At 44.3% G+C, this 26,781-nt stretch overlaps 1 protein-coding gene across 3 annotated transcripts in view; it reads left to right on the top strand.

Moving 5' to 3' along the window:
- Positions 1 to 26,781, top strand: part of LOC136541766 (protein DCL homolog, chloroplastic-like) — a 48,331-nt gene that overhangs the window by 4,838 nt on the left and 16,712 nt on the right. The window contains exon 1 of one of the 3 annotated variants that reach the window (XM_066533851.1): positions 21,214 to 21,501. The exons of 1 other annotated variant lie outside the window; for it this stretch is intronic. In XM_066533851.1, the coding sequence (XP_066389948.1) occupies positions 21,269 to 21,501 (233 nt within the window). In that variant the 5' untranslated portion in view covers positions 21,214 to 21,268. Of the gene's footprint in view, positions 1 to 21,213; positions 21,502 to 26,781 lie in introns of those variants that run through there. One more of the 3 variants, XM_066533849.1, reaches the window with a different exon arrangement.

Genomic DNA, 26,781 nt, shown 5'->3' with positions numbered 1-26,781 from the left:
GCATCGGCCACGGCGTCCCTGCTTCCCGAGTCCCGGTAGAACCGTCTGCACCATAGGTGAGCGGCCCGCGTTGCCCGCGACGCCGCTCTGGTGACCCCCGACTGGTGGCACGGCTACCTCTCCGCGCGCAGAGCCTCGGCAGCAGCCGCTGCAGCCTGGGCTGCGGCCGCTGCCGGCGCCCTCCTGGCCGTCTCAGCCGCGTGAGCGGCTGCTTGCCTCCGTGGCTGCGATGCGCGCAGCGGGCGTCCGGCAGTGTGCCAGCGGCGCGAGCTCTGGCGCCGGCAGATCCTCCAGAGACACCGGAGTGGTTGGATATGGTGGCTAACTACTCCTACAAGACCTAGCTTTAGATACCAATTGTTGGCCAGGTAACACAAATGGATCCACAGATTTGGGAACTGCTAGAGGGCAGCTTGGCCTTGGCCGCTTGTTGGAATTGAAAAGCAAAACTTGGGATACAAGATGGTCTATGCCACTGCTACTTTATATAGCAGATGGCTACTCCTCCTCCTTACCTGCTCCAGCATATTCTAACCACTAAAGTGGATGCTGAGCATATTCCTAATACTAGGCTTAACAAAGCTGACAATAGTTTGACAGGAAATAGTAAGATACATAGAGAAGCACTAGCTTAACTCTCACTAGGCATCTCGGCTTACATGTCAGTTCCTCACATAGCTCCTTCAGCAGAAGCAGTGTTTCCAGCCACATAAGATGTGGGAAACACAGCCAACGAAGCATGAGGTATTGATGCCTCCTCCTGCATGGTCTCTACAACCATGTTGGTTCGATGCTTGTAAGCGTGAGCTAAGCTGGGGGCTAAATCACACATCATTGGGCACTAGAAGCTCCACATCTGTTTCAGAGGCACTATTAATATGATGGTGTAGATATTGACTTGGTGGTGTTTGTCCAGCTTTCTACCTTCGCCACCAAGGCGTCAAAATGGCTGTTGTACTGTAGACACACAGCAACCTGCTAGGATAGCTGGCTATAGTACATGGTACTAACATGGTGGAGTACACTGGCCAGGTGCATATATCATTGCTCTGCAGCCTCTGTCAGATGTGGTATGTGGCAAACCAAACCTTGCCTTCAGGTGTATGTTGTGCTGAAAGTTGTTAGCCACCATTTTTATTGGAAGGACAACCTTTGTTAAGGTTCAACACTTAACAAACCTCCGCTAAAACATGTAGCCTACACTAGGGAGTTTGCCGTGCTGCGTTATACCAGCATGGTGGAGAACTACACTGAGCAGTTCTTTGCCTTGGGCAAGAGGAAAAGTTGGATGGGGGCCAACAGATCAATATCTATACTTCTGGACTACTGGAGCATCCAAATATGGCACCACCCAACAGGGAGAATCGATTTGTACTGCAGCATGCCTCCGCTCGAAGCCGTCGTACCAGTCTACCTCCAAATCATTTCACTGTTGCAGATTTGAACTTAATTGAGCTCATGATTAGGGAGAAGGATATTCCCTAAAAAATGATTTGGGAGAAGGATAGAAGGAAAAGTAAAACCAAATAGGGGAGGAAGAGATGCTGAGGCGCTCATCTCTCGGTGTCAAAGACCCAGTTATGCCTAATTGTGTTCTTCATGGCAGCACTAATCTGTCCAGTAAGATGACCTTGATTTGTTTTGTATGGAAACTGTATTCCTTTGCTGTATTTGATCTGCTCATGCTAACTAGAATGCATGCTAGCCTATGTAAATGAAATCGCTATCCACTCTTAGTAACCACTACATACTACTTCTGTCTACACGCAGATTGCTTTCTTCGTTATGTACTCGAATAGTCTGTTCTTACAAAGCACTAAAGCAGTCCAATTTGAGGCACATGGCATGTCCTGGCTTAAGTGCCAGAATGCATGCTTTATTATGGCATCAATGGAGCAATACAAGGATTCTTGGTGGGAGAATGCTGCTAGATCGTATACATAATAAGTTGACACCTACATAGATTGTTTGTTCCAGGAAAACATTGGTCCAGTTGTATTTTCTATATTTCTAGTTTAACTTTAAAAGTTTGACTCCTTGCCAGCTTCATCGCATCATCTCTGCTGCACCATGAATGCATCTATCTGCTTATGCATGTCTCTACCCCCGCGTTTGTGCTCTGGCGTGCGTATGATGTTTCCCTCCCTCACGCTGCTTCCTCCTCCCTTTTCTTTTCTGCTGCCGAAGGGAGGCGACCCAACTTCTGCTTGCTCTCTCGCTTGACCCGTCTCCTCTGCTTGCCTCATGCCTGCACCATTGCTCTGCTCTCCCCCTCTAGCTACTGCTCGTCATGGCCGCGTTCGCCTTGGTTGCGCCCCCACCGACATTGCTACGTCGTACGCATCCACCCGCTGTGCTGCCGCGCCTCGCCATGCGTCCTTCCCTGCTCCTCCGTCGCTCGCAGCTTCACCTCGCTTTGAGCCTCCTCTATGCGTCCGGGTCCCATGCCGTGTCTCCACCATGGCCACGCTCGCCCATCATTGGTCCTCCCTCGCAAGCACGCACAACCCCATGGCCCCACAGCGTTGTCCTGTGCGAGCCTAAGCTCGGCCACCGGCACTTGCCGCTGCACCAGGCCACCCCACTGTTGTCCGCACGTGGCTCCGCCTCACCTTGCCACACCTTCCCACAATTGGGCCGCTGGGCGCCGTCCCCACTGTGGTGGCGTCACCGTAGCCACGCCTAGTGTGCCATGGCCGCCCGTCATTGCCTCCCCTGCCGTGGTCGCGTATGGCCACCAGCTGAGCTCCTCTGCCGCTATGCCTCTTCTGCTTTGTCAGGCCATAGCCGCCATCGTCTCGATCCACGTCTGCCATGCCGCTCGCGTCAGGGGCCTACACTGGCAATGACCTCACATGGGTCAAGTGTCACGATGTCGGGTCAACGGCGTCGGGCCACCAGGAGCCGCCGTGTACAGCACCGCCGCTGGTCGGTTCCCCTTCCCCTGCGCTGCTCTGTTTCTAGGTAGAGAAAGGACTCAAGCGCAAATAGAATTCTTTACCATGTTTAATTTGCAAAAATGCTAGACTCATAAATTTACAAGAAATGGCTTAGTTAGTTCTAGGAAAACTCAAGGGCTTTCCTGCAAGTTGGCCACCGCCCCTAGGACCCTATGCACCGCTGGGCTGGCCTATCGCTGCCCTGGCTAGGCCGCTGGTCGTGCGCCACGCTAGGCTAGCCTGTCGCCGCACTAGTTGGGCCACTGGCCGCGCTCCCCGCCTGGGCCTCTGGCTGAGCGGGCCGCTGGGCAGATTTGGTGGCCGCTAGCCCTTTTAATTTTCTAAAGTAATTGTTAATTTAGATTCATAAATAAACATGTAAAATCAATATAAATTTGTGTAGTTATCCAAAAATTATGAAATTAATTTTGTTTAGGTTTCTAAAATCATGATCTATCTAATAGTGTATTTTGTTCACATAGGTTTGATATGTTTTTAGGATTTCTCTAATTATTTTAACATGCTTAATATTGTTAAAATGTGAACTTGTAGGAATTTCTGTGATAAAACAGTGATAGTGTTGACTCTAAAAATTGTATAATAAATTACTAATATTATTAGCTGCTCATTGTAATTTTTGTAGCTCCAGAATAATTAGTTTGCTAGATAGATAATGATGGTCTATTTCGAATAAAGATTAAATCGATAGAATGGAATAACGAAACACCTTGGAATTGTATAACTAAAAGCACTTGTTGGGAAATGACACCTTTCTTGATGATGTTGATGCGTAGATTAGAACGTTAGTCATTAGAGCTAGCTTGTTAGTTCGTAGTATGTACTCAGTTTTAAGAGTTGTTGTTGCCTTGTTAATTATCTATTGCATCATTTGCATCAATGCATATCATATAGGTATGATAATGGATCAACAGATCAATTGAAGGATGATTGGAAATCTGAAGATGGTGTAATGGTATTCTCTCTAGGAGATGATGCAATGGACTTTCTATTCAGTTGATGGTGGATGATCTGAAGATGCAGATACTAACTTTTTAGTATATATCTTACCCAGGCAAGCCCCGATGCATAACCCCTACTTTTCTGCACTTTAAATTATATTTGTGCATTAAATTTTTAAGGAGTTGAATGAAACCCACTTGCATGTATATATCTTTATCCTATGAGTCTTACTAGTATGATAGGATCGTGTAGATTGCTATGCTATAGGACTCTGATAGAAGTCGAGTAATTGCCTGTCACTCATGAGAGATAGGAAATATATTACTGTATTATTATCAATTGGAATATATAAATGGTGAAAGAAAAAATGGTGACCGGGCAGGGATACGGTATGGGTATCGATGGGTGTAAGAGGTTGTGTCCCGCGGTCAACGGGGCATAGCTTGGTTACACTGTTTTCCCTATCTGTGTTGGTTAAGGACCGACCATTGCATTGGGTCCTAGGTAGGTCACAGACTTATTATCTAGAGCACATACTTGGTATGGGCACAGGGAAGACTTGTTACTCTCTTGTCATTTGTTCTGGCTCTTTCTGGACCGACTATCACAGTGGTTTTTGGGTGGAGGTCCTTGCACCGCACTGAGTTCGGGACTCAGGGGCGGGGGCTTGAATTCCTAGTTTGGACGGGGACCTAGACCCTGTGATAGGAGGGTGGTGGGTTAGTCCTGCTTGTGCCTAGGGTACAAGTGGGGCGTGTGTTTTTGGGTACCTAGCTAGGCACATTGATTCGCGAATCATCGGGCAATTCGGTATGGCTTGTCTACAGTCTAGCAACATAGTAAGAACTGGAAGATGAAAGATGGTGGAATGATTCTGATTGCTTACCACCTGCTTGAAAGTAGCACATGTGCTTACATAGAATGGTTAGTTAATGAACTAATGCGACTACTAATAAAAATTCAATATAAGGAAACACGCTTAGTTGCAGATGCAATAAACCCACAAGCCAGATAGCCTTGCATATCCTTCGAGTCTTTTTCTTTCCTTCTATCGAGTAAGTCTTGCTGAGTACAATTGAGTACTCAGGGTTTTATTTTCCCCCTATTGCCGATGATAGGTGGATGCTAGAGCTGACTCTTATGTGTGAATTCCTCCTGGTGGGCTCAGAGAGGATTCTTTTACACTACGATCATAGTCTTTATTTATAACTCTTACTAAATGTTTTTATAAATGAAAGTTTTATAATTTGTTCATAGTTTATATCAATGCTTCATCATTTCATGAATAGATGTTTAATTCCGCTATAACTCTGTTCACATGTTTATATTTCACTATTAAACTAAATTGTTCATAACTCTGATAATATGTGCATATTCTGCTGTTATAAATAATAAATATTATACCCTGATGCTGCATGCAAAGTGATGTAAGAAATGGTTAATAATGTTGTAAGCTTTATTCCCTCATTTGCGATCCTGATGGAAAAATATGGATTTTCGGGTTCTCCCTTGGGGTGTGCTCGATGGAACCATGTGATTTGGTGTCCTCCCTTCAGTACTTAGTGTCTAATGGAAGACGAGTACTCCTAGGAGGCATTAGATTAGGTGGTTCTAACACAATATGAAATTTCATCTCATTCTTATACCTTATCACATGAAATGTTGATTTTATATATATGCTTATGCTTGCAATCATGTATGACCAATGTATGATATGGTTGTGAGGTCATGAAAACACCTTAGGCACATCTAGAATGATATTTGGAACAATGTTTATATTCATGACCGGTCTCAGGCCGAGAGTACCATCTTCTTTTATAATTGACCGGACGCAGCTCCTAGAGTCTGGTCACCACGTGACCAACATCCGATCACTGTTTGACAGTGAAAAAACACCTCATTCAATTCACCAACTTCTCCACCCTTGCTCAAATATGCCAACCACAAAGTGTACCACCTTGTGCATGTGTGTTAGCATATTTTCACAAACATTTTCAAGGGTGTTAGCTTTTCACTAGATCTTAAATGCATATGCAATGATTTAGAGCATCTAGTGCCACTTTGATAATCGTATTTTGATATGAGTTTCACCTCTCTTAATAGTACAACTATTAGTCCTAAGTGTAATCACACTCTCTAAGTGTCTCGATCACTAAACCAAAAAGCTCCTATCAATTTCACCTTTGCCTTGAGCTTTTTGGTTTTCTCTGTCTTCTTTTCCAAGTCCAAGCACTTGATCATCACCATGGCATCACCATCATCATGTCATGATCCTCATTTGCTTCACCACTTGGAGTAGTGCTACCTATCTCATAATCACTTTGGTAAACTAGGTTAGCACTTAGGGTTTCATCAATTCACCAAAACCAAACTAGAGCTTTCAATCTCCCCCTTTTTGGTAATTGATGACAACCCTTTCACAAAGATATGAATTGAAATTTAATTGAATCCATGTTGCTTGCCCAAGCATATTTACCATGTGTAAAAGAATATGGATAAGTTTCATGAACCCCAAATGGTAGCAATTGCTCCCCCTATATATATGCTAAGAGTTTGGATTGTAGCTTGCACATATTCTTAGTTAGGAAATATAGGAGACAACGTCTACCAAATGATGCTAAGGTATAAGAGATGGACCTTTGAAGCATGATACCAATCGGAGTGCACCAATATACCATCCTTAGCACCATTAGTAACTAGACATACACAAAAACTAGAATACCCCATGAGACCAACATTAGAAGCAAGGCTCTAGTTTCCATAAAATGAACATAAGTCAAGTTACTTAACCTATGCATGCTAGTTTTTCAAATCATCATTCAAACCTACAACTAGAATACACCACACAAGCATGGATATTGAAATTTAAAACTTGTGCCATACAAGCAAATATATGAAATGCACATTCAAATGCAACATACAAGTTTATCAAATGCAACATACAAGTTTATGAGCTTGCTCCCCCTACTTGTGTACAATTTTGATTGATCCCCTTATAATGTCATTTCATTTGTTTGCTCCCCCTTGAAGGGTCAAGATGACGGACTAGAGGGGGGGTGAATAGTCTTTTCTAAAATTAATCGTGTTGGCTAACCGATACAAATGCGGAATTAAAACTATCGGTCTAGCCAAGACTACACCCCACTATATATGTTCACTAGCACCTTGCAAAGATAACAATTATGCAACAAAGGTGCCGGGCTAGCTAGAGCTCTCCTAAACAATTCTAGGAGCAAGGTTACACAAACCTATGCCACTAGTACTTTGAGCATCAAGGGAGCTCCTACACATGCTAGTAAGCAAAAGCACAAAGCTAACAAAGCTCACTAGCAATGCTCAATAACAAGGCAACCAATGCCTAATTAGAGAGCGCAAATACTTAGCTACACAAACTAAGCAATGTGACTAACAAGGTTACTAAAACCAAATTAGCCACGCAAGGGAGCCACTTCTATGCTACACAAGCAAGAAGATAATTAGCAAGCTACACAAACTAACTAATTACTAAAGCAACAACACAAGCTCAATGTATATGAAAGTAATTGCAAGCTTGTATAACGGGGATGCAAACCAACGGGAAGAACAAAGGTTGACACGATGATTTTTCTCCCGAGGTTCACATGTTTGCCAACACGCTAGTCCTCGTTGTGTCGACCACTCACTTGGTGGTTTGGCGGCTAATTAGCATCACCCGCTAAGCCCGCACGTCGGGCGCCGCAAGAACCTACCCCTTGAGTGAGGGTAGCTCAATGACACGCTTTACTAGAGTTGCTCTTCGTGGCTCCCACGGGGCGAGCACAATGCCCCTCACAAGCACTTCTCCGGAGCGCCGCACAAGCTTCTTGCGTGCTTCGACGGAGACCACCACCAAGCCATTTAGGAGGTGGCAACCTCCAAGAGTAATAAGCACCACTGGCTTGTAACTCGATCACCTAGTGCCACTCGATGCAACCTCACGATGCAATCGCACTAGAATCGCTCACTCACACAATCGAATGATCACTATCAAGTATATGTGTGATGGAGGGCTCCTAAGCACTCTCAAGCATGGACACAAAGTCCCCCAAGGTGCTCAGCACCAGCCATGGCTGAGGGCCACTTCTATTTATAGCCCTAAGGGCTAAACTAGCCGTTACCCCTTCACTGGGCAACGGTCGGGCCGACTGGACACTCCGGTCGTGTTGACCGGACGCTAGACCTCAGCGTCCAGTCACCCGCAGACGGCCACGTGTCCTGGTTCCAATGGTCACTTGACTTGACTGGACATAGTAGCTTTCAACTGACCGGACGCTGAACCCCCAGCATCTGGTCGTTTCCAGTAAGGTACCGACCTCGACCGGACACGTCCGGTCACACTTGATTAGACGCAGCCAGCGTCCGGTCACACTCCAGCTTCTACATCATCGTACGTCAGCCTGACCAGACGCAGCCTGCCAGCGTCCGGTGCATTCAGATCCAGCTCCGGTCAGTTGACCGACGCCAGCATCTTCGCGACCAACTCGTTTTCACTTCTAACTTCTTCAACCTTGCTCCAATGAGCTAACCACCAAGAATTTGCATCCAGCGTAATAGAAAATAGGCATTCCATTTCCCGAAAGCGCCGAATCCCGCCGAGCTTGCGAGGCGGGAGGGAGAGAGGGACCCAAACCCATCTCAACCCTGCAAACACCACCTCCTTTGTAAATGTGCCAACACCACCATGTGTAAGTGTGTTAGCATTTTCACAATCATTTCCTAAAGGATGTTAGCCACTCAACTTGCCACGCCACTCGATCCTAGCGACAATGCAAAGTTAGATCACTCGAGTGGCACTAGATGACCGATATACAAACAAGTTTGCCCCTCTTGATAGTACGACCATCTATCTTAAACCTAGTCATAAACTTCTCTACACACCTTTGACCGGTGAAATGAAATGCCCTAGGTTATACCTTTGCCTTGCGCATTCCATTCCATCTCCTTCAATGTCGATGCAACACATGCACCAACACGATCAACAATGATATGATCCACTTCATATCATCACATGATCATATTGGTTCATCGATCTTGACTCTACTTGCTCTTCACCATTGCCATTGTCCATCGGCGCCAAGTCTTGCTCAAGCTTCACCGCCACACGGTCCATCACTCCAAAGCCTTTGACTTGCCCTTCACGCTTGCAACCGGTCCATCAAACCAAGTCTTGTCTTGATCTTCTCCACCTTGATCACATGACTCAATGTCATGTCTCATGTGCAATAAGCTCCTTCATCATCACATGTGTGAGCTTTGCAACATCTCCAAGCCATTTTCACCTTCATGGCATATGTTGCTCACACACATGTACCTGTGGACTAATCACCTGTGTATCTCACATAAACACAATTAGTCCACCTAGGTTGTCACTCAATTACCAAAACCAAACAAGGACCTTTCACCCCTATCTTACTATCTACTATCTTTGTGAATTTCTCTCCCCCTTTGTCAACAATTAGCACAAAAAGGCGAGCTCAAATTTTAGATAGGTTGGGGTGAAACCATGTGAAATGAGGATTATTTTCCCAATTTGGTTCAATCTAGATCACTTGCAAAAGATATTTAACTCGGTTTGATCCAAGGACAAGCTTCTTCACACCTCCAAATAAGGGTTATCTTGTACCATGTTGAGTTAAACACTTAGAACTCATTTTCTAGATCAAACACTAGGTTTACAAGCCCACAAACATGTCATATGCTACCACTAGATCATTTCAAGTATACAAGCAATAGTGGTACCATACAAGCATCAAATTCATTTGATTTTCATGAATGAGTCTAGGACATGATAGGAATGACTAGATGCACTAAACAAGTCCTTAGCAATGGATGAATGACATGTCAATCATCTTTACCTTGCTTTGCTCGAAGAAGAGGCATGACATATAATTGGGGGTGCATCAACACATATTTGAGAAATCCAATATGTTCAACTCATTCCTTAGCTTGCAAAACCTTTTCTCATCTAATGGCTTGGTGAATATATCGGCAAGTTGATCATCGGTGCCAATACTCTTAATATAAATATCCCCTTTTTGTTGGTGATCTCTTATGAAATGATGGCGAACATCTATATGCTTTGTTCTTGAATGTTGAATTGAGTTGTTGGTGAGCTTTACAGCACTCTCATTGTCACATAGCAATGGCACTTGCTTGAATTTTATTCCAAAATCACTCAAAGTATCCTTCATCTAAAGTAATTGAGCACAACAACTATCGGCCAAAATGTACTATGCTTTTGTGGTTGAAAGTGCTACACTATTTTGCTTCTTTGATTACCAAGACACAAGTGATCTTCCCAATAGTTGATATGTGCCCGATGTGCTCTTTCTCTCAACTTTGCATCTCACATAATTGGAGTCCGAATATCCGTTCAACTCAAATCTTGCTCCTTTAGGATACCATAATCCAACATTTTGTGTATGCTTCAAGTATCTCAATATTCTCTTTATAGCCTTCAAATGACTTTCTCTTGGTGCGGCTTGAAATCTTGCACACATGCATACACTAAATATGACATCCAGCATTGATGCAGTCACATAGAGTAGGCTTCCAATCATAGACCGATACAATTTTTGATCCACCATGTTGCCACTAGCATCACTATCTAAGCTTCCATTTATCCCTATTGGTGTACTAATAGCTTTAACATCATCCATCCCAAACTTCTTGAGCATGTCTTTGATGTACTTGCCTTGACTTATAAATGTGCCATTCTTCATTTGCTTGATTTGAAGACCAAGGAAGTAACTAAGCTCTCCAATCATGGACATCTCAAACTCACTTGCCATCATCTTGCCAAACTCCTCACAAAAATCTTAATTTGTTGACCCAAATATGATATCATCAATATAAATTTGCAATACAAATAAGTCATTTCTAAGCTTCTTGGTGAAGAGAGTGGTGTCAACCTTTCCCATCTTGAATCCCTTAGAGAGTAGGAAATTCCTCAATCTCTCATACCATGCTCTTGGTGCTTGTTTCAATCCATACAAGGCCTTTCTCAACTTGTAAACATGATTGGGTTTCTTTTCATCTTCAAAACCGGGAGGTTGCTCAACATACACAAGTTCATTGATGTACCCATTGAGAAATGCACTCTTCATATCCCTTTGGTATAACTTGATGTTGTGAGCACAAGCATAGGCTAACAAGATCCTAATTGCTTCCAATCTTGCAACCGGGGCATATGTTTCTCCAAAGTCAAGACCTTCAACTTGAGTATAACCTTGAGCCACTAATCTTGCTTTGTTCCTTATTACTATCCCATCTTGATCTTGCTTGTTCCGAAAGACCCACTTGGTTCCAATTACATTATGATTCATAGGCCTCTCAACTAACTCACATACTTGATTTCTCTTGAAGTTGTTTAGCTCTCCATGCATAGCATTGACCCAATCAACATCCTTTAAAGCTTCATCTATCTTCTTAGGTTCAATGGATGACACGAATGAGAAATGTTCACAAAATATAACCAATTATAGAGTCTAAAAGATGATCTCTTGCGACATTGGTTGGTTGGAGCACTTGCACTTGATTGCTTGTATTTGATCGAATATTTGGTTGAGATGATGAACTAGCCACTTGCTGTTGATATTGCACTTTGTCAACTCTAGCACTTGCTTGACTTTGATCTTGTGAACCACTACTTGTTCATTTAAGTTAGAGAGCACTTGATTCTTGTCATCTTCAACATCAATCACTTCTCTAGGTCTTATATCACCAATGTCCATGTTCTTCATTGTATTGACTAATTGAGTGTCTCTCACATCATCTAGATTCTCATCTTCCTCTTGGGAACCATTTGTTTCATCAAATTTCACATCATGAACCTCCTCAAGAGTACCACTAGCCAAATTCCAAACTCTATAAGCATTGCTAGTAATGGAGTAACCAAGCAAGAAACCTTCATCACATTTCTTTTCAAACTTGCTCAATCTAGTGCCTTTCTTCAATATATAGCATTTATAACCAAAAATCCAAAAGTATGCTACGTTGGGCTTTCTTCCATTCAATAGCTCATAAGGTGTCTTCTCCATCACGGGATGACAATAGAGTTGGTTGCTATAATAGCAAGTCGTGTTAATTGCTTCAGCCCAAAAAGAATGATTCATATTATACTCACTCAACATTGATCTTGCCATGTCAATCAAATTTATATTCTTTCTTTCAACTAGGCCATTTAATTGTAGAGTATACTTGGCCAAAAATTTATGTCTAATACCCAAATCATCACACAAATCATCCACTCTTATGTTCTTGAACTCACTTTCATTGTCACTTCTCACTTTCATGATGGTTGTTTCAAACTCATTATGAATTCTCTTCATGAATGTCTTGAATGTTGCAAACACATCACTCTTGTCAACAAAAAAGAACACCTATGTGTATCTAGTGAAATCATCCACAATCACAAATTCATATTTATTTCCACCAATGCTAGTGTATGTGGTTGGTCCAAACAAGTCTATGTGCACCAACTCAAATGCCTTAGATGTGCTCATCATGCTTTTCTTAGGATGTGTGTTACTAATTTGCTTTTCCGGCTTGACATGCACTACATAACTTATCCTTTTCAAATGTGATATCTTTTAAGCCTCTAACTAAGTCATGCTTGATCAACTTGTTCAATTATTTTATTCCAATATGACCAAGCCTTATATGCCATAACCAACCCATGTTAGACTTGGTGAGCAAACATGTTGACAATTGAGCTTCTCTAGCATTGAAATCGACCAAGTATAGATTCTCATATCTAAATCATTCGAATATCAAGTTAGAGCTATCTACACTTATGATCTCTACATCATCCACACTAAATATGCACTTGAAACCAAGATCACACAATTGAGCTACCGATAATAGATTGAAGTTCAAGCTCTCTACTAGTAGTATATTAGAAATGCTCAAGTCATTGGATATTGCAATCTTACCAAGACCTTTGACCTTGCCTTTGCCATTGTCACCAAATATGATACTATCAATCCTATTGCTCTTATTTTCATTGATTGAATTGAACATTCTTGGATCACCGGTCATGTGTTGTGTGCACTCACTATCAAGCACCCAATGCCTTTCCCCGGCTTTATAATTATCCTACAAAAGAAGATCAATTCTTTTTAGGTACCCAAATTTACTTGGGTCCTTGAAGGTTAGTTACCAAGGTCTTTGGTACCCAAATGGCCTTCTTCTTTGGGCCCACAATTGGTGTACCAATGAACTTAGCCTTCACACCATTGGCACCCTTAACAAGCATGTAACAAGAATCAAATCTAATTGAGGATACATAAGGTTGCTTGTTCTTGTTAGTCTTGCAATATTGCTCTATATGCCCAACTTGCTTGCATCTATTGCAAAACTGACCATTGCCCTTCACAAAGCTAGCTTTGGGAGTGACAAAGGCTGCCTTGTCTTTCTTGGGGATATAGCCTAATCCCTCTTTGTTAAGAAAAAATCTTTGGCTACCTAAGCACTTTAGCAAGAGGGCATCTCTACCATAGGCATTGCCTAAGGCACGAGTGAGCTCATTCATCTCCTTCTTGAGGGTCTCATTTTCTACCATTAGTGAGGTATCACAAGTGGGACCATCACTCAAAAGTGAAGTTAAAGTAGAAGTGCTATAAGAAGGGTTAGTGGTGGCAACAATAATGGGCTTATAAAAAGATTCATCAATAATATCACATGTTAGTCCCACATCACAAGACACAATCACTTGCTCCTTCTTGACTTGCTTGATGAGAGAGGAGTGAGCCTTTTTGAGCTTAGAGTGAGCTTTGTCAAGCTTCTCATGGGCTTCTAATTGCCTCTCATGAGTGGCATTGAGCTCATCAAGAGATAGCTCAAGAAATTTGACTTTCTTATGTAATTCTTTGCACTCTTTTCTCTTCATCTCAAAGCAAGTGTGCACTTGCTCACATATGTCCATGAGCTCCTCCTTGGTGTACTCCTCCTCCTCCTCATCATCATCATCACTCCTACAAGAATCACTTTCACATTCATCATCATCACTCACATCATATTTTACCTTGGTAGGCTTTGCCATGTGGCATGTCGATGGAGTGTCGAAGATGGAGGGCTTGTTGTTGATGGTGATGCTTGCTAGTGCTTTCTTGATAGATTTCTTACCATCATCACTAGAGCCATCACTATCTGAAGAGCCATCACTATCCTAAGTGACCACATAGCCTCCACCCTTCTTCTTTTGGAAGGTCATCTTCTTCTCCTTCTTCTCTTTCTCATTCTTGTGCTTCTTCTTCTTATCCTCATCATTGTCACTATTGTAGGGACAATCTGCTACAACATGATCAAGGCTCTTGCAATTGTAGCATCTTCTTATATATTCTTTGCTTTTGGTGTGATCTCTTCTCTTTCTTGCACTATAGCTCTTCTTCTTCATGAATTTGCCCATCTTGCGCACAAATAGAGCCATGGCCTTATCATCAATGTCACTAAGATCCTCATTATTACTTGATTCTTTCTTAGACTTGCCCTTGTTCTTGGATGATGAGCTAGCCTTGAATGCTACACTCTTCTTCTTCTTGTCTTCGTCTTCCTTCTTGCCATCCTTGTCAACCCCTTCCCTTTTCACATGGTATGTCTCTTGTGTCATAACATCACCTAGTACTTGGTTAGGGGTAATCTTCTTCAATCCTCCTCTTATGATAAGCAATCTCAACATCTCAAATCTTGGAGGTAGGCACATCAAGAACCGATAAGAAACATCATCATCATTGACAATCACTTGCAATCGATGGAACATCTCTGAAATGCTCTCATCTTACTTTATCTTGAAGCTTATCAACTTGTCCTTGAGAATATACAACTTGGCACTCTTCACCGTCGGTGTGCCCTTATATGTTTCCTCCAATCTCACACCTCATTAGCTTTCTCACAATCCTTGATTTGCTCAAACACCTTAGAATCAATGGCATTGTATATGGTGTTGAGAGCCATTGTATTACATTGCTTGTTGGTCTTGTCTTGGTTGGTAAGATTATTGGGATCAATGATAGCATAGTCATTCTCGGTACTTGATCATTGATTGAACCAAGATACATCTTCATTTTTCTCTTCCAATAATCATAGCATGTGCCATCAAAGAACGGTGGTTTGCCCCCCACATGGTTGAACATAACTTGATCCATAATTTGACACTAAGGTTGTTAAGCCTTCAATCAAACGGTGACCATGGCTTTGATACCACTTGTAAGGTCCTAATATGGCTAGAGGGGGGTGAATAGCCTATTTAAAAATCTACAAACCAACTAGAGCAATTCGATTAGTATGACAAATAGCGAAAAGCAAACTTGCTCTAGCTCTACAAGAGATGCAAGCCACCTATCCAACAATTCTAGTTACTATTAGCACTAGACACACAATTTACTAAGTCACTACTCACTAAGAGCTCTCACACTTGCTACACTAAAGAGCTTCACTAGATGAACTTAAGCTACAAAGCAAGCTCTCAATTCTAGCTACACTAAAGAGCTTACTACAACTAGTTTACGGGTATGTAAATGAGTAAGGTGATCATACCACCGCGTAGAGGAGTGAACCAATTACAAGATGGATACTAACTCAATCACCAGGAAAATACCAAAGGGCAAGAGACAACCAATTTTCTCCCGAGGTTCACATGCTTGCCAACACGCTACGTCCCCGTTGTGTCGACCAACACTTGGTGGTTCGGCGGCTAAGAGGTGTTTCATAAACCTCGTCCACACAATTGGACACCACAAGAACCTACCCACAAGTGAGGCAACTCAATGACATGAGCAATCCACTAGGGTTACCTTTCGGCATTCCATCGAGGAAGGCACAAACCCCCTCACAATCACCGGAGATGGCCACAAACAATCACCAACTCGTGCCAATCCTCCTCCGCTGCACCAAGCCATCTAGGTGGTGGCAACCACCAAGAGCAATAAGTGAATCCGGCAGTGAAACACAAACACCAAGTGCCTCTAGATGCAATCACTTAAGCATGCACTTGGATTCTCTTCCAATCTCACAAAGATGATGAATCAATGATGAAGATGAGTGGGAGGGCTTAACCTAAGCTCACAAGGTTGCTATGTCAATGCAAATGGCCAAGAGAGTGAGCTTGAGCTAGCCATGGGGATTAAATAGAGAGCCCCCATGAATAGAGCCGTTGGCTCTCTGTTCCCTGAAAAATCAGGGCGATCGGACGCACCGGTCGGTTTGACCGGACATAGGACCCCAGTGTCCGGTCCTTAAATATTCGCCACATGTCCCTGACTTCAAATGCTGATCGCCCGATCTCAATGGTCATCAGTGTACTTAAGTTGTGATCGGACGCGCTGCTCAAAGTGACCGGACGCACCATCACTGGCGTCAGGTCGTTTCCAGTAAGGTTTCACTCGCGATCGGACGCATCCGGTAACCCTCGATCGGACTCACCTAGTGTCCGGTCACTCACCGTCTTCTTTGTGTGCCACCACATCAGCAGGACCAGACGCTGAACAATGTTCAGCCAGAGTCCGGTCGCCTACGTCCGGTCTCAGGCCGAGAGTACCATCTTCTTTTATAATTGACCGGACACAACTCCTAGAGTCCGGTCACCATATGACCAGCGTTCGGTCACTGCTTGATAGTGAAAAAACACCTCATTCGATTCACCAACTTCTCCACCCTTACTCAAATGTGCCAACCACAAAGTGTACCACCTTGTGCACGTGTGTTAGCATATTTTCACAAACATTTTCAAGGGTATTAGCTTTCCACTAGATCCTAAATGCATATGCAATGAGTTAGAGCATCTAGTGGCCCTTTGATAATCATATTTCGATACGAGTTTCACCCCTCTTAATAATACAACTATCGATCCTATATGTGATCACACTCTCTAAGTGTCTCGATCACTAAACCGAAAAGCTCCTATCAATTTTAGCTTTGTCTTGAGCCTTTTGGTTTTCTCTCTCTTCTTTTCCAAATCCAAGCACTTGATCATCACCATGGCATCACCATTATCATGTTATGATCCTCATTTGCTTCACCACTTGGAGTAGTGCTACCTAGCTCATAATCACTTTGAAAAACTAGGTTAGCACTTAGGGTTTCATCAATTCACCAAAACCAAATTAGAGCTTTCAGCGGCGCAGGCAGCGCCCCTCCCTCTCCCCCATGCACGCTGCCTCTTATTCTGGTGCGGCATCGCCCCTCCCTGTCTCTCTCCATAGCCGGTAGGCAGGGTGGCACCGCTCCCTATCCCACTCCTGGCGTGGATCCGTTGGGGAAGAGCTCTCCGGCGGGGGATTCAGTGGGGAAGAGCTCTCTGGTGGCAGATCCAGCGAGGTCGAGCCCGCCGACGGTGGATCCAGCGTGGAGGAGTCCACTGGTGGCGGATTCGACGAGCACGAGCCCGCTGCGCGGCGGATTCGGTCGAGAGGAGCCTAGTCGACGGCGGTGGGTGCAGGCTCGATGTGGCGGAGCGGCCCCAGTGAGCGGCGGCGGATCCAGGCCCAGATCTAGGCCCGGTTTGGGCTGCAGCCTTTTTTCATTTTTTTTGTTTTTTATTTGATTAACCGAGGCGGGCATTTGGACCGCCTCGGTTAAGGGTTGATTTACCATGACCTTTTGTTCGAGGCGGATTGGATGCTCGCCTCGGTTAATCTATTTTGTTCTCCTCGGTTAAAATTCCTGTAGTAGTGTGTAGGGTCTAACTCCACTTTTTTCTTGGAGCAAAGTTTTTGGAGTTGGACCTATTTGGCTAGACAATTTGGGAGCAGAGCTGAGAAACCTAGAGCAGAGTAGTCCCAAACAAAACCTTAGACTACGTATAATTACATACATGAAAGGATTGACTATCATAAATGATTATTAAATTGTTAGTAAATAGTGTCATACGTTGATGTAGATAGCTCAATGTATCTTAGTGGATGATATGTAATTCGTTGGCATAGATAATCTTATAGAGATAGCTATTATAATTACATGTGCTAGTGGACTACTAATGTGAATAGCTTGCATACAGAGATAGACATGTAAGTAAGGTTTGCTAATATAACATACTAGAAGGATTCTTTGCGCGTTGTTTTATGTGTTTAAGAAAAATTACACATGGATTTGGATATTAACTTCTGAAAATCAGGAGTACACGTATATATGTTGTTGATAATGGAGGTACATTTATGAACTTGTGATGTAAGTAAATCACAAAACAAATAGATCACAGTTGTATCGACATATAACACACAGCAAAAAAAAACACGACTGATATATGTTTTTGAGAGGAACTTGATTTGCCAACGCAACAACTGAATAGATCATTAAAACATATGGCATCAACAGTTGATGTACTATGTAACATGTACAAAATTACACGGCAATAGATGATGAGTGTGTATATTTGATAATTTTCAAATTGCAAATACGGATACAATAGAACATGCATTTGAACTCACATGGGCGATGATAATTTGAGGGGACAACCACATAGAGTATAGCATATATATAAATAAATCCGTGGGGTATAATCTACCTCTATGTTTGACACTCAACACATCTACTAGCAAATAAGCATCAAAAGGATCCTTATAAGATTCAATGAATTCCAATTTAAGCACCATAAGATAGAGAATGATTTTACAAAAAATATGTAACCAGTTTCATATTTTTGAGCTAAATCAATTTTTCTGTGCATTATAATTAAACCAGATTTTAGGATTTTTTAATTGCATATTTTTTTTCAAAAATATATTCACATTTTAAAGAAATTATAGTCCTATTTATCTACAAACTATCAACATAATCCGATTTATCTCTCTCTTAACTGATGGCGCCATGTAGGACGACATACGTGATGCCGTGTTAGCAAAACCGCTATTAAGACTACCAGGAGTGTAAAATTAAATGGATCAAGTTAACATGTCAGAAAACCGGATGTAAATGAGAAAAGGGAAATGGGATAGCCGCGGGAGATGAGAGAGGTTGCAAACACTATTGGGTGCAAGTCTTCATGAAAAATGAAGAGTGCGATTTCTTGGGACCGAAGTCGTGCCGTCAGTGTGTCCATCGAACACCGCTAGCCAGCAGAGAACTAGGTCAGTTCTCCTTATCTTTTTTTTTTTTTGGAACTACGTAGCGTGTCCGTACGTTGCTACGGCACAACTAAATCTTTTATACTAAAAACATACGGATCGCACGATAAAATAACAATACTGTTAAATTAAATACTAAAGTCAAAGTGACATTTAATTCAAAAAGCAAAGTTCGTGAAATTAATACAGTCACGTAGAGCGCGATGTCGCAAGCTCACAAACTCTACTATATAGATTTTTTCATGATACGAATAAGATAATATTTTATATCGGTAGAAAGAATTCTATGATATTCATTTCTTTCATGTGTCAATAAATCCATAAATAAGTTCCACTATATCTCCATATAATTATGTACACACAGGTTCAAGTATATATATAAATAGGTTTGTGCCCGTGCATTGCTACGGCACAGCTAAACTTTTGTACTAAAAACATACAGATCGCACGATAAGATAACAATACTGTAAAAGTATATGACCGACGTTAAAGTGACATTTAACTCAAAAAGCTAAGTTCGTGAAATTTACACAATCACAGAGAGTATGGCATCGTAAGCTCACAAACTCTACTGTGTAGATTTTTTCGTGATACGGCTAAGTCACAGAAAGATCATTTTTTATATCGGCAGAAAGAGATTTCCGATATCCATTTCTTTCGTGCGCCAACAAATCCACGAATAAGTTCCACCACATCTCCATACCATCCTGTACACGACGCTGGCAAGCGAATTAGCCACAACTTATATAATTAGTTTTATAATTAGCTCATGTTCAGTTCTTCTAATTGATATCTAAAAATTCAATGTGACAGGGACTAAAGTTTAGTCTTAGGATCCAAACACCCTCTAACTCTCGACTCCTGCTGGCTGCTCATTTGCACCACCATGCCTATGTGTCTGCACGTATATACTCTAATGCTAGAACATCTAAGATGGTCTTTATTGTCCACCCTTTTAAAAAATCATAACTTTAAGGTTGTCATTTGTGTATCCTGTAGGATTGGAATGCTTTGTACTGATCCATGAGGGTGTCTATGAGAGTCGAAATTTTTGATGCCATTACGATGTCTAAGCTTACCAATCAGACAGAGATAAACTTGATTGTTAAAATATTTTCAACAATGCTTTCATATACTCCATCTGTCCCAAAATAGAATTTATTCTCGCTTACCAAGAAGCCAACTTTTTTTTTAACTTCGATCAATTATATTTAAAAGAATATTAATATTTATAATACATAATTAGTATCATTACATAAACCATTGAATATATTTTCATAATAAACTTATTTAGAGATATAAATATTGCACATATTTTTTACAAGCCTAGTCAAAGTTGAGAAAGTTTGACCTGCACACATCCCATAACGACTTATATTTTAGGGCAGATGATGTATATGCTAATGGGAGTAGTCAACTGGAAGTCGTGATGAACACAACAATACTTTCATATTATATGCTAATTGGAGCACGAAGAAATATAGGGAAATGGACCTATATACGAATGGTTGGAATATTCGTTTAGAAAATTGTAGAAAGTTCATCAGTCTCACCATGTATAATCTACACATCTTTTATTTGGCATCACTGATGTTCTCAAGGAGTAGCCACTTTTTAATTTCATGTCTGCATGCTGGAAACATTAAAATTAAGGGTCAATCTCATTGAGTCGTCTTGCTTGATCTTTGCCAATTGTTTCCTTCCATGCATGATTATTGTTTTATTCCATGCATATGGCCTTAGGTGATTGATTTGTTTCCTTCAAAGCAGACGGGGATCGTAGAGATGACAATTTTTTTCTATCGCGCGGGGTATTGCATGGCCGGAAGGGAGGAGTCTTGCTTGATCTTTGTCAATTGTTTCCTTCCATACATGATTATTGTTTCCTTCATGTATGTGGCCTCATGTGATCGATTTGTTTCCTTCAAAGCAGACGGGGATCGCAGGGATGTCAGTTTCTTTTTTTATCGCACGGGATATCACATGGTCGGAAGGGAGGAGCGATTCAAAAAAACGTCGTATCAAAAAAAATAGTTTTACTTTTAGTCTTTTCTAGTTGCAGGAGATTACACATCGTAGACGTCCACGACACTGCAAAGTTGGGAAACTTCGAGGAAACCTCGTTACAAATTTGGGTCCAACTCGTTTGCTGTACAAAACAAATTCTGGGCTTCAGGCCCATTCTCATATGTGGCCCAGCCGCCCAGCTTCACTTTCCAAGTCAGTTAAACCCCAGGAGACTGTTTGTCGCGTCGTTTCATTCTCGCCGGCCGCCGCCACACCAAAGCAACCATGGCCTTGTCTGCCGCCCTCGCCCGGACGCATCTCCTCCGCGGGAGCCTCCGTCCTGCCGGATTCGCCGCCGCCGTCTCTCCTCTCTCATACCGCAGCCACCGCCAACTCTGCGGTACCCCTACCGCGAACGAGCCCTCCGCCGCGGGACCGTGGGACGAGGCCGAGGCGGAGATCTTCCGCGACGTCGAGCCCGTCGTGAACCTCGTCAAGGACATCATCCACTCCCGCAGGTCAACTTCGGTTTCCAGTACCTACTGTTGGCTATCTTCTCCTCAGGATCTTCAGGATGATACATAAGATTGCCGTGTATTTATTAGCATTTCTTTGCGTCGCGAATTTGTCATTAAGTAATGTGTAGCCAGTGACGGATGGACCCTGCACATTGGGAGCTTAATCCTGGACACGACACATGGTTCCATGGCATTAAGTGATATAGGCTCTACTTTGTCACCTGATTTGGGGATTCAGATTTAGTTTGTTTGTTCGTATTACAAATCCATATGCAGAAACTCCCTAGTGGTGTTGGACACATTCACATGTAGCTGAGTCCTGTGGTTTCCGTTATTGTCAGAATTGTGGTTCTTTCTTCTTTTTCAGATGGGGATAATGTGGATATGATTGGGAAAGCTTTTGGAATCTTGTGAGACTAGAAACACTTGTGAAAAGCACGAATTTACTGCTATCGGGGAAGATTAATTCAGGGAAAATATGGAATGAGCTTGCCCCTGTTTCTTGTGTAAATGCTTATGTTTGTAATAAAGAAGCCCATTCTTCTTGGAATCTTATTTCCTGTTCCATGGAAATTAGCTGTAATAGAATATTATTGCCAGATATTGCTACACTACAACAGTGGAATTATTCTCCAAAATGGAAGAGTGGTCGTATGCCTTAGGTCACTGCAAAATCGAGTTGGTTTATAATATGAGTTATTCGTTTTACACAAGCTCCATTCCTTTATCTAGAAGCACAGAGGCATAAGCAAAACTAAATTTTTTATTTGGTCAATTGGGTTGTGAACTAGTATAGAAGAAGAGTGACACTACAAGTCAGAACACAAAAAATGTTAATGAAGATGACCTTGTAGTTCTTGGGTATTCCTGTCTATTGAACTTTTGCATTATTTCCATCAAACGATATGCTGTTGTTAGGGGTTAGATCTGTAGAAGTGATGGTCTGGTGGGTTGTTGCTTGAGAGGTGAGAGGAGGGGTATAAGGCCTCAGCGATGGCGACCCACAGCTGGCTGTCCGTGGGGTAGGGTTGGGGATGCGGCTAGCTAGGGAAGTAAGGTGGCATACTAAGAGATGAGCGAGCCTTTTTTTATTCTTTCTTGATCAACGTGACTTTTGCCTTGTGTTTATGTTCAGGTATCTTTACTTATGTAGCACTTTCGAAAGTCATAACTGAAATAGATAAACTTCCCTCTTCCCAGTTAAGATAACTTGCCGGTGTGCGTCAGAGGGGATGGGGTGGTGGCTGATTCTCCCTGGGCCTCGCTGGGCCCATGGGACAGGCCTGTAACATGTCCACCCTCTTCCGACACCAGCTTATCCTTGAGCTGGATGTGAAGACATACAATCAGCTATCATGCTGCCTGCATGGTAGAGTTCCTCAGCATCCGAATGCCATATTATTGTGTGAAGCTTGCTGATGATAAGAAATGATGGTGCAGTCAGGGACTCGTGGTCTTTATGGCTGCTAAGCTGAAAGTCACAGCTAAGATTTTCCAACTCATCCCTTTATATTAAAGAATCATTGAGTTAGGTTTTACATGCTATGAATTGCATGCATGATGATATGAAGCCCCCAGTAATGACATTATGTGTTGCCCCTAGTCCACAATAGCTGTCAATGCTTCTTCCCCATGGTGTGGCAGCTTCACTGTGTGCCTTGCTGTTAGGATACTAGTGTTCGCTGAACAGGGATGCCAAATTGTCAATGCTGTAACCCCATTATCGTTGATAGTTTTGTTGTTGAGTACCTCTCTCTATGTGAAAGAGATGCTTGCTGAGTTGCAGTGACTAACTGCTCACCAAAATATTGAGCCAGTGATATGTTGCCATCCCTTTAGCAGTCGATTGCTTGGTGACCTTTGAGAGCTAGGTGTTGGCCAGGTAACACAAATGGATCTCAGATTTGGGAACTGCCAGAGGGTAGCTTGGCCTTGGCCGCTTGTTGGAATTGAAAAGCAAAACTTGGGATACAAGATGGTCTATGCCACTGCTACGTTATATAGCAGATGGCTACTCTCCTCCTTACCTGCTCCAGCATATTCTAACCACTAAAGTGGATGCTGAGCATATTCCTAATACTAGGCTTAACAAAGCCGACAATAGTTTTACAGGAAATAGTAAGATACATAGAGAAGCACTAGGCTTTACTCTCATTTCTCCCCCTAAGCCTTGTGCTAAGCCTTGGAGGTGATCTGCCTCAGCCCAATCCTCTGCCTCATCTCTTGAAACTTGGCCTTTCCCGGCAACTTGGTGAGAATGTCTGCCAGCTGATCACTAGTGGCGATGTGGTAGGCCTTGATGCTTCATCTTCCAGACAACTTCTGATGATGTGATATTTGACGCGGATGTGCTTGCTCCTCTCATGGAAGACTGGATTCTTGGCCAGAGCTAGAGCACTGTCCACTTTCAGCTCAACCACTTTGACATTTCTGCCGAGCTCTCATAGTAGCCTTGACAGCCACAATGCTTGAGTAACTGCAGTGGTAGTGGCAATGTACTCGGCTTCACAGCTTGACAGGGCCACCACCTTTTGCTTCAGAGATTGCCAACTGACCAAGCAATTGCCGAGGAAGAACATGGTTATGCTCGTGCTCTTGCTTTTGTCGATGTTGCCGGCAAGGTCGCTGTCACAGTAGCAGATGAAGCGTGTCGTGCCGGGAGCCCTTGCGTAGTGCAGACCGTAGTCGAGGGTGTCCACCGTGGGTTGTTCACAAACCCGACCGCGAACGCCAAGTCCAGTCGGGTGTGCACCAGGTAACGGAGGCTGCTGATGAGCCATCGGTAGTGCATGGAGTCCACCTCCTCCGCCGTGCTGTGACGGCTGAGCCTGAGCCTTTCCTCCATCGGGGGTGTGAGCTCGGTTGTAGCCAGCCATGCCACCGAGGTCGAGGATGCGCTTGACGTAGTGAGTCTGACGGAGGGTGATGCTGTTGGCATCTTGGCGCACTACGACGCCGAGATAGAAACAGAGGAGGCCGAGGTCGCTCATGTTGAGCACCTTCTTCATCTGCGCCTTGAACGCCTCTACTTTATCTTCTTCAGTGCCGGTGATGATGAGATCGTCGGCGTAGACGCCTACGAGGAGGACAGAGCGCCTGCTGCCTCGCCGGTATACCGCCGCCTCGTGTGGGCTCTGCTGGAAGCCCATCTCCTTGAGTGCAGCATCTAGCTTCGCGTTCCAGGCACGCGGAGCCTGCATAGTGCCTTGCGTAAGCGGTACACCTTGCCTTCTTCTCTGACGACAGTGAAGCCTGGTGCCTGGCGCACGTACACCTCCTCCTTGAGGTCACCGTTGAGGAAGGCGGACTTCATGTGTGGTGGACCGCCACCCTTCTTGAGCCGCCAACGTGAGGAAGACCCGAATTGATTCCATGCGCGCCACCGGAGCGAATGTGAAGTCGTAGTCGACCCCTTGTTGCTGGATGAAGCCGTGCGTCGCCAATCGCGCCTTGTGCTTGATCACCGCGCCCTACTCGTCCTTTTTGAGCTTGAACACCCATTTCAGGGTAATGGGTCGGCGGCCGTCGGGCAGCTCCGATGTGCGGTTCTCCTCGACGTACTTGATCTCCTGCTCCATTGCCGCCCGCCACGTTGGATCGCCTTGCGTTTCAGAGGTTCGCCGACGTGCGTCACGTGCACCTAGGCGAAGAGACGCCGCGCCGGTCCTGGTGGAGGCTGATTGCCGATGATGTTGGTCATCGTGCGGTAGCGGGGGGCTCGTTGACGTAGAAGGCGTCCAGACGATCCTTGCATCCTCCAGTGGTGTGGGGTACTCAATTTGGGGCTGCCCACCATGCGCTGGTGTTGCAGTTGGCGGTGCAGGGGATGCAGCGGCCGGGGACACAGGTGGTGTAGTTGGCTGAGGCATTGATGGAGTGTCCGCTGCAGTCGCGATCACCCTTGGGCTTGCCTTTCTTGCCGCCGCGTGGACGCCGGCGATGCTCCTTGGACGTGCTGGAGCCTTCATCCTCCTTCTCCAGAGCACGCCACTGCTCCACCTTGTACAGCAGCTTGCCGCCAACGGCGACCGACTTGGTGCGAGGTGCTTCCTTGCGATCTTGCACTGACTTCAGCCTCCTGGTCACCTCCTCGATAGAGAGCGCCAAAAGATTGAGGAGCGTCTCTATCGCGAGCACGATCTGGGTGTACTTCTTTGACATGCAGCGCAAGAGCTTCTCCACCGCGCGCGCCTCCGTGAGGTTCGCGTTGCCGTTGCGTGCCATCTACTGCATCAAATTGGAGAGCCGGAGGGCAAAGTCCTCAATTTGCTTACTGTGGAGAAAGGCGAGGGCTTCCCAGTCCTGGCAGAGTCGCTGCAGAGTCGCGTAGCGGACACGATCGCCGCCGATGCGGGCTGTAGCGATGGACTCCCACGCCAGCTTTGCCGTGGCCTTGTCGGCGAGGGACGCTCCGAGCTCTGGAGGTACGGCGGCGTAAATAGCCTCGAGCGCTCGCCGATCGTCGTGGAAGTCGACGCCTCTGACCTCAACGACATCCTAGAGTTGCTGAGATTGCATCTTTACCTTCATCAGGAGACTCCACTCGTGGTAGTTCGTCTTGGTTAGCATCGGCCACGGCGTCCCTGCTCCTGAGTCCCGGTAGACCGTCTGCACCACAGGTGAGCGGCCGCGTTGCCCGCGACGCCGCTCTGGTGACCCCGACTAGTGGCACGGCTACCTCTCCGCGCGCAGAGCCTCGGCAGCAGCCGCTGCAGCCTGGGCTGTGGCCGCTGCCTCCCTGGCCGTCTCAGCCGTGTGAGCGGCTGCTGCCTCCGCGGCTGCGATGCGCGCAGCGGCGTCCGGCAGTGTGCCAGCGGCGCGAGCTCTGGCGCCGGCAGATCCTCCAGAGACACTGGAGTGGTTGGATATGGTGGCTAACTACTCCTACAAGACCTAGCTTTAGATACCAATTGTTGGCTAGGTAACACAAATGGATCCCAGATTTGGGAACTGCCAGAGGGCAGCTTGGCCTTGGCCGCTTGTTGGAATTGAAAAGCAAAACTTGGGATACAAGATGGTCTATGCCACTGCTACTTTATATAGCAGATGGCTACTCTCCTCCTTACCTGCTCCAGCATATTCTAACCAAGTGGATGCTGAGCATATTCCTAATACTAGGCTTAACAAAGCTGACAATAGTTTGACAGGAAATAGTAAGATACATAGAGAAGCACTAGCTTAACTCTCACTAGTCATCTTGGCCTACATGTCAGTTCCTCACATAGCTCCTTCAGCAGAAGCAGTGTTTCCAGCCACATAAGATGTGGGAAACACAGCCAA

The sequence above is a fragment of the Miscanthus floridulus genome, chromosome 3 (genome assembly GCF_019320115.1).
Source record: "Miscanthus floridulus cultivar M001 chromosome 3, ASM1932011v1, whole genome shotgun sequence".
Lineage (NCBI taxonomy): Eukaryota > Viridiplantae > Streptophyta > Magnoliopsida > Poales > Poaceae > Miscanthus > Miscanthus floridulus.
This window is presented reverse-complemented; position numbering and strand designations above follow the sequence as displayed.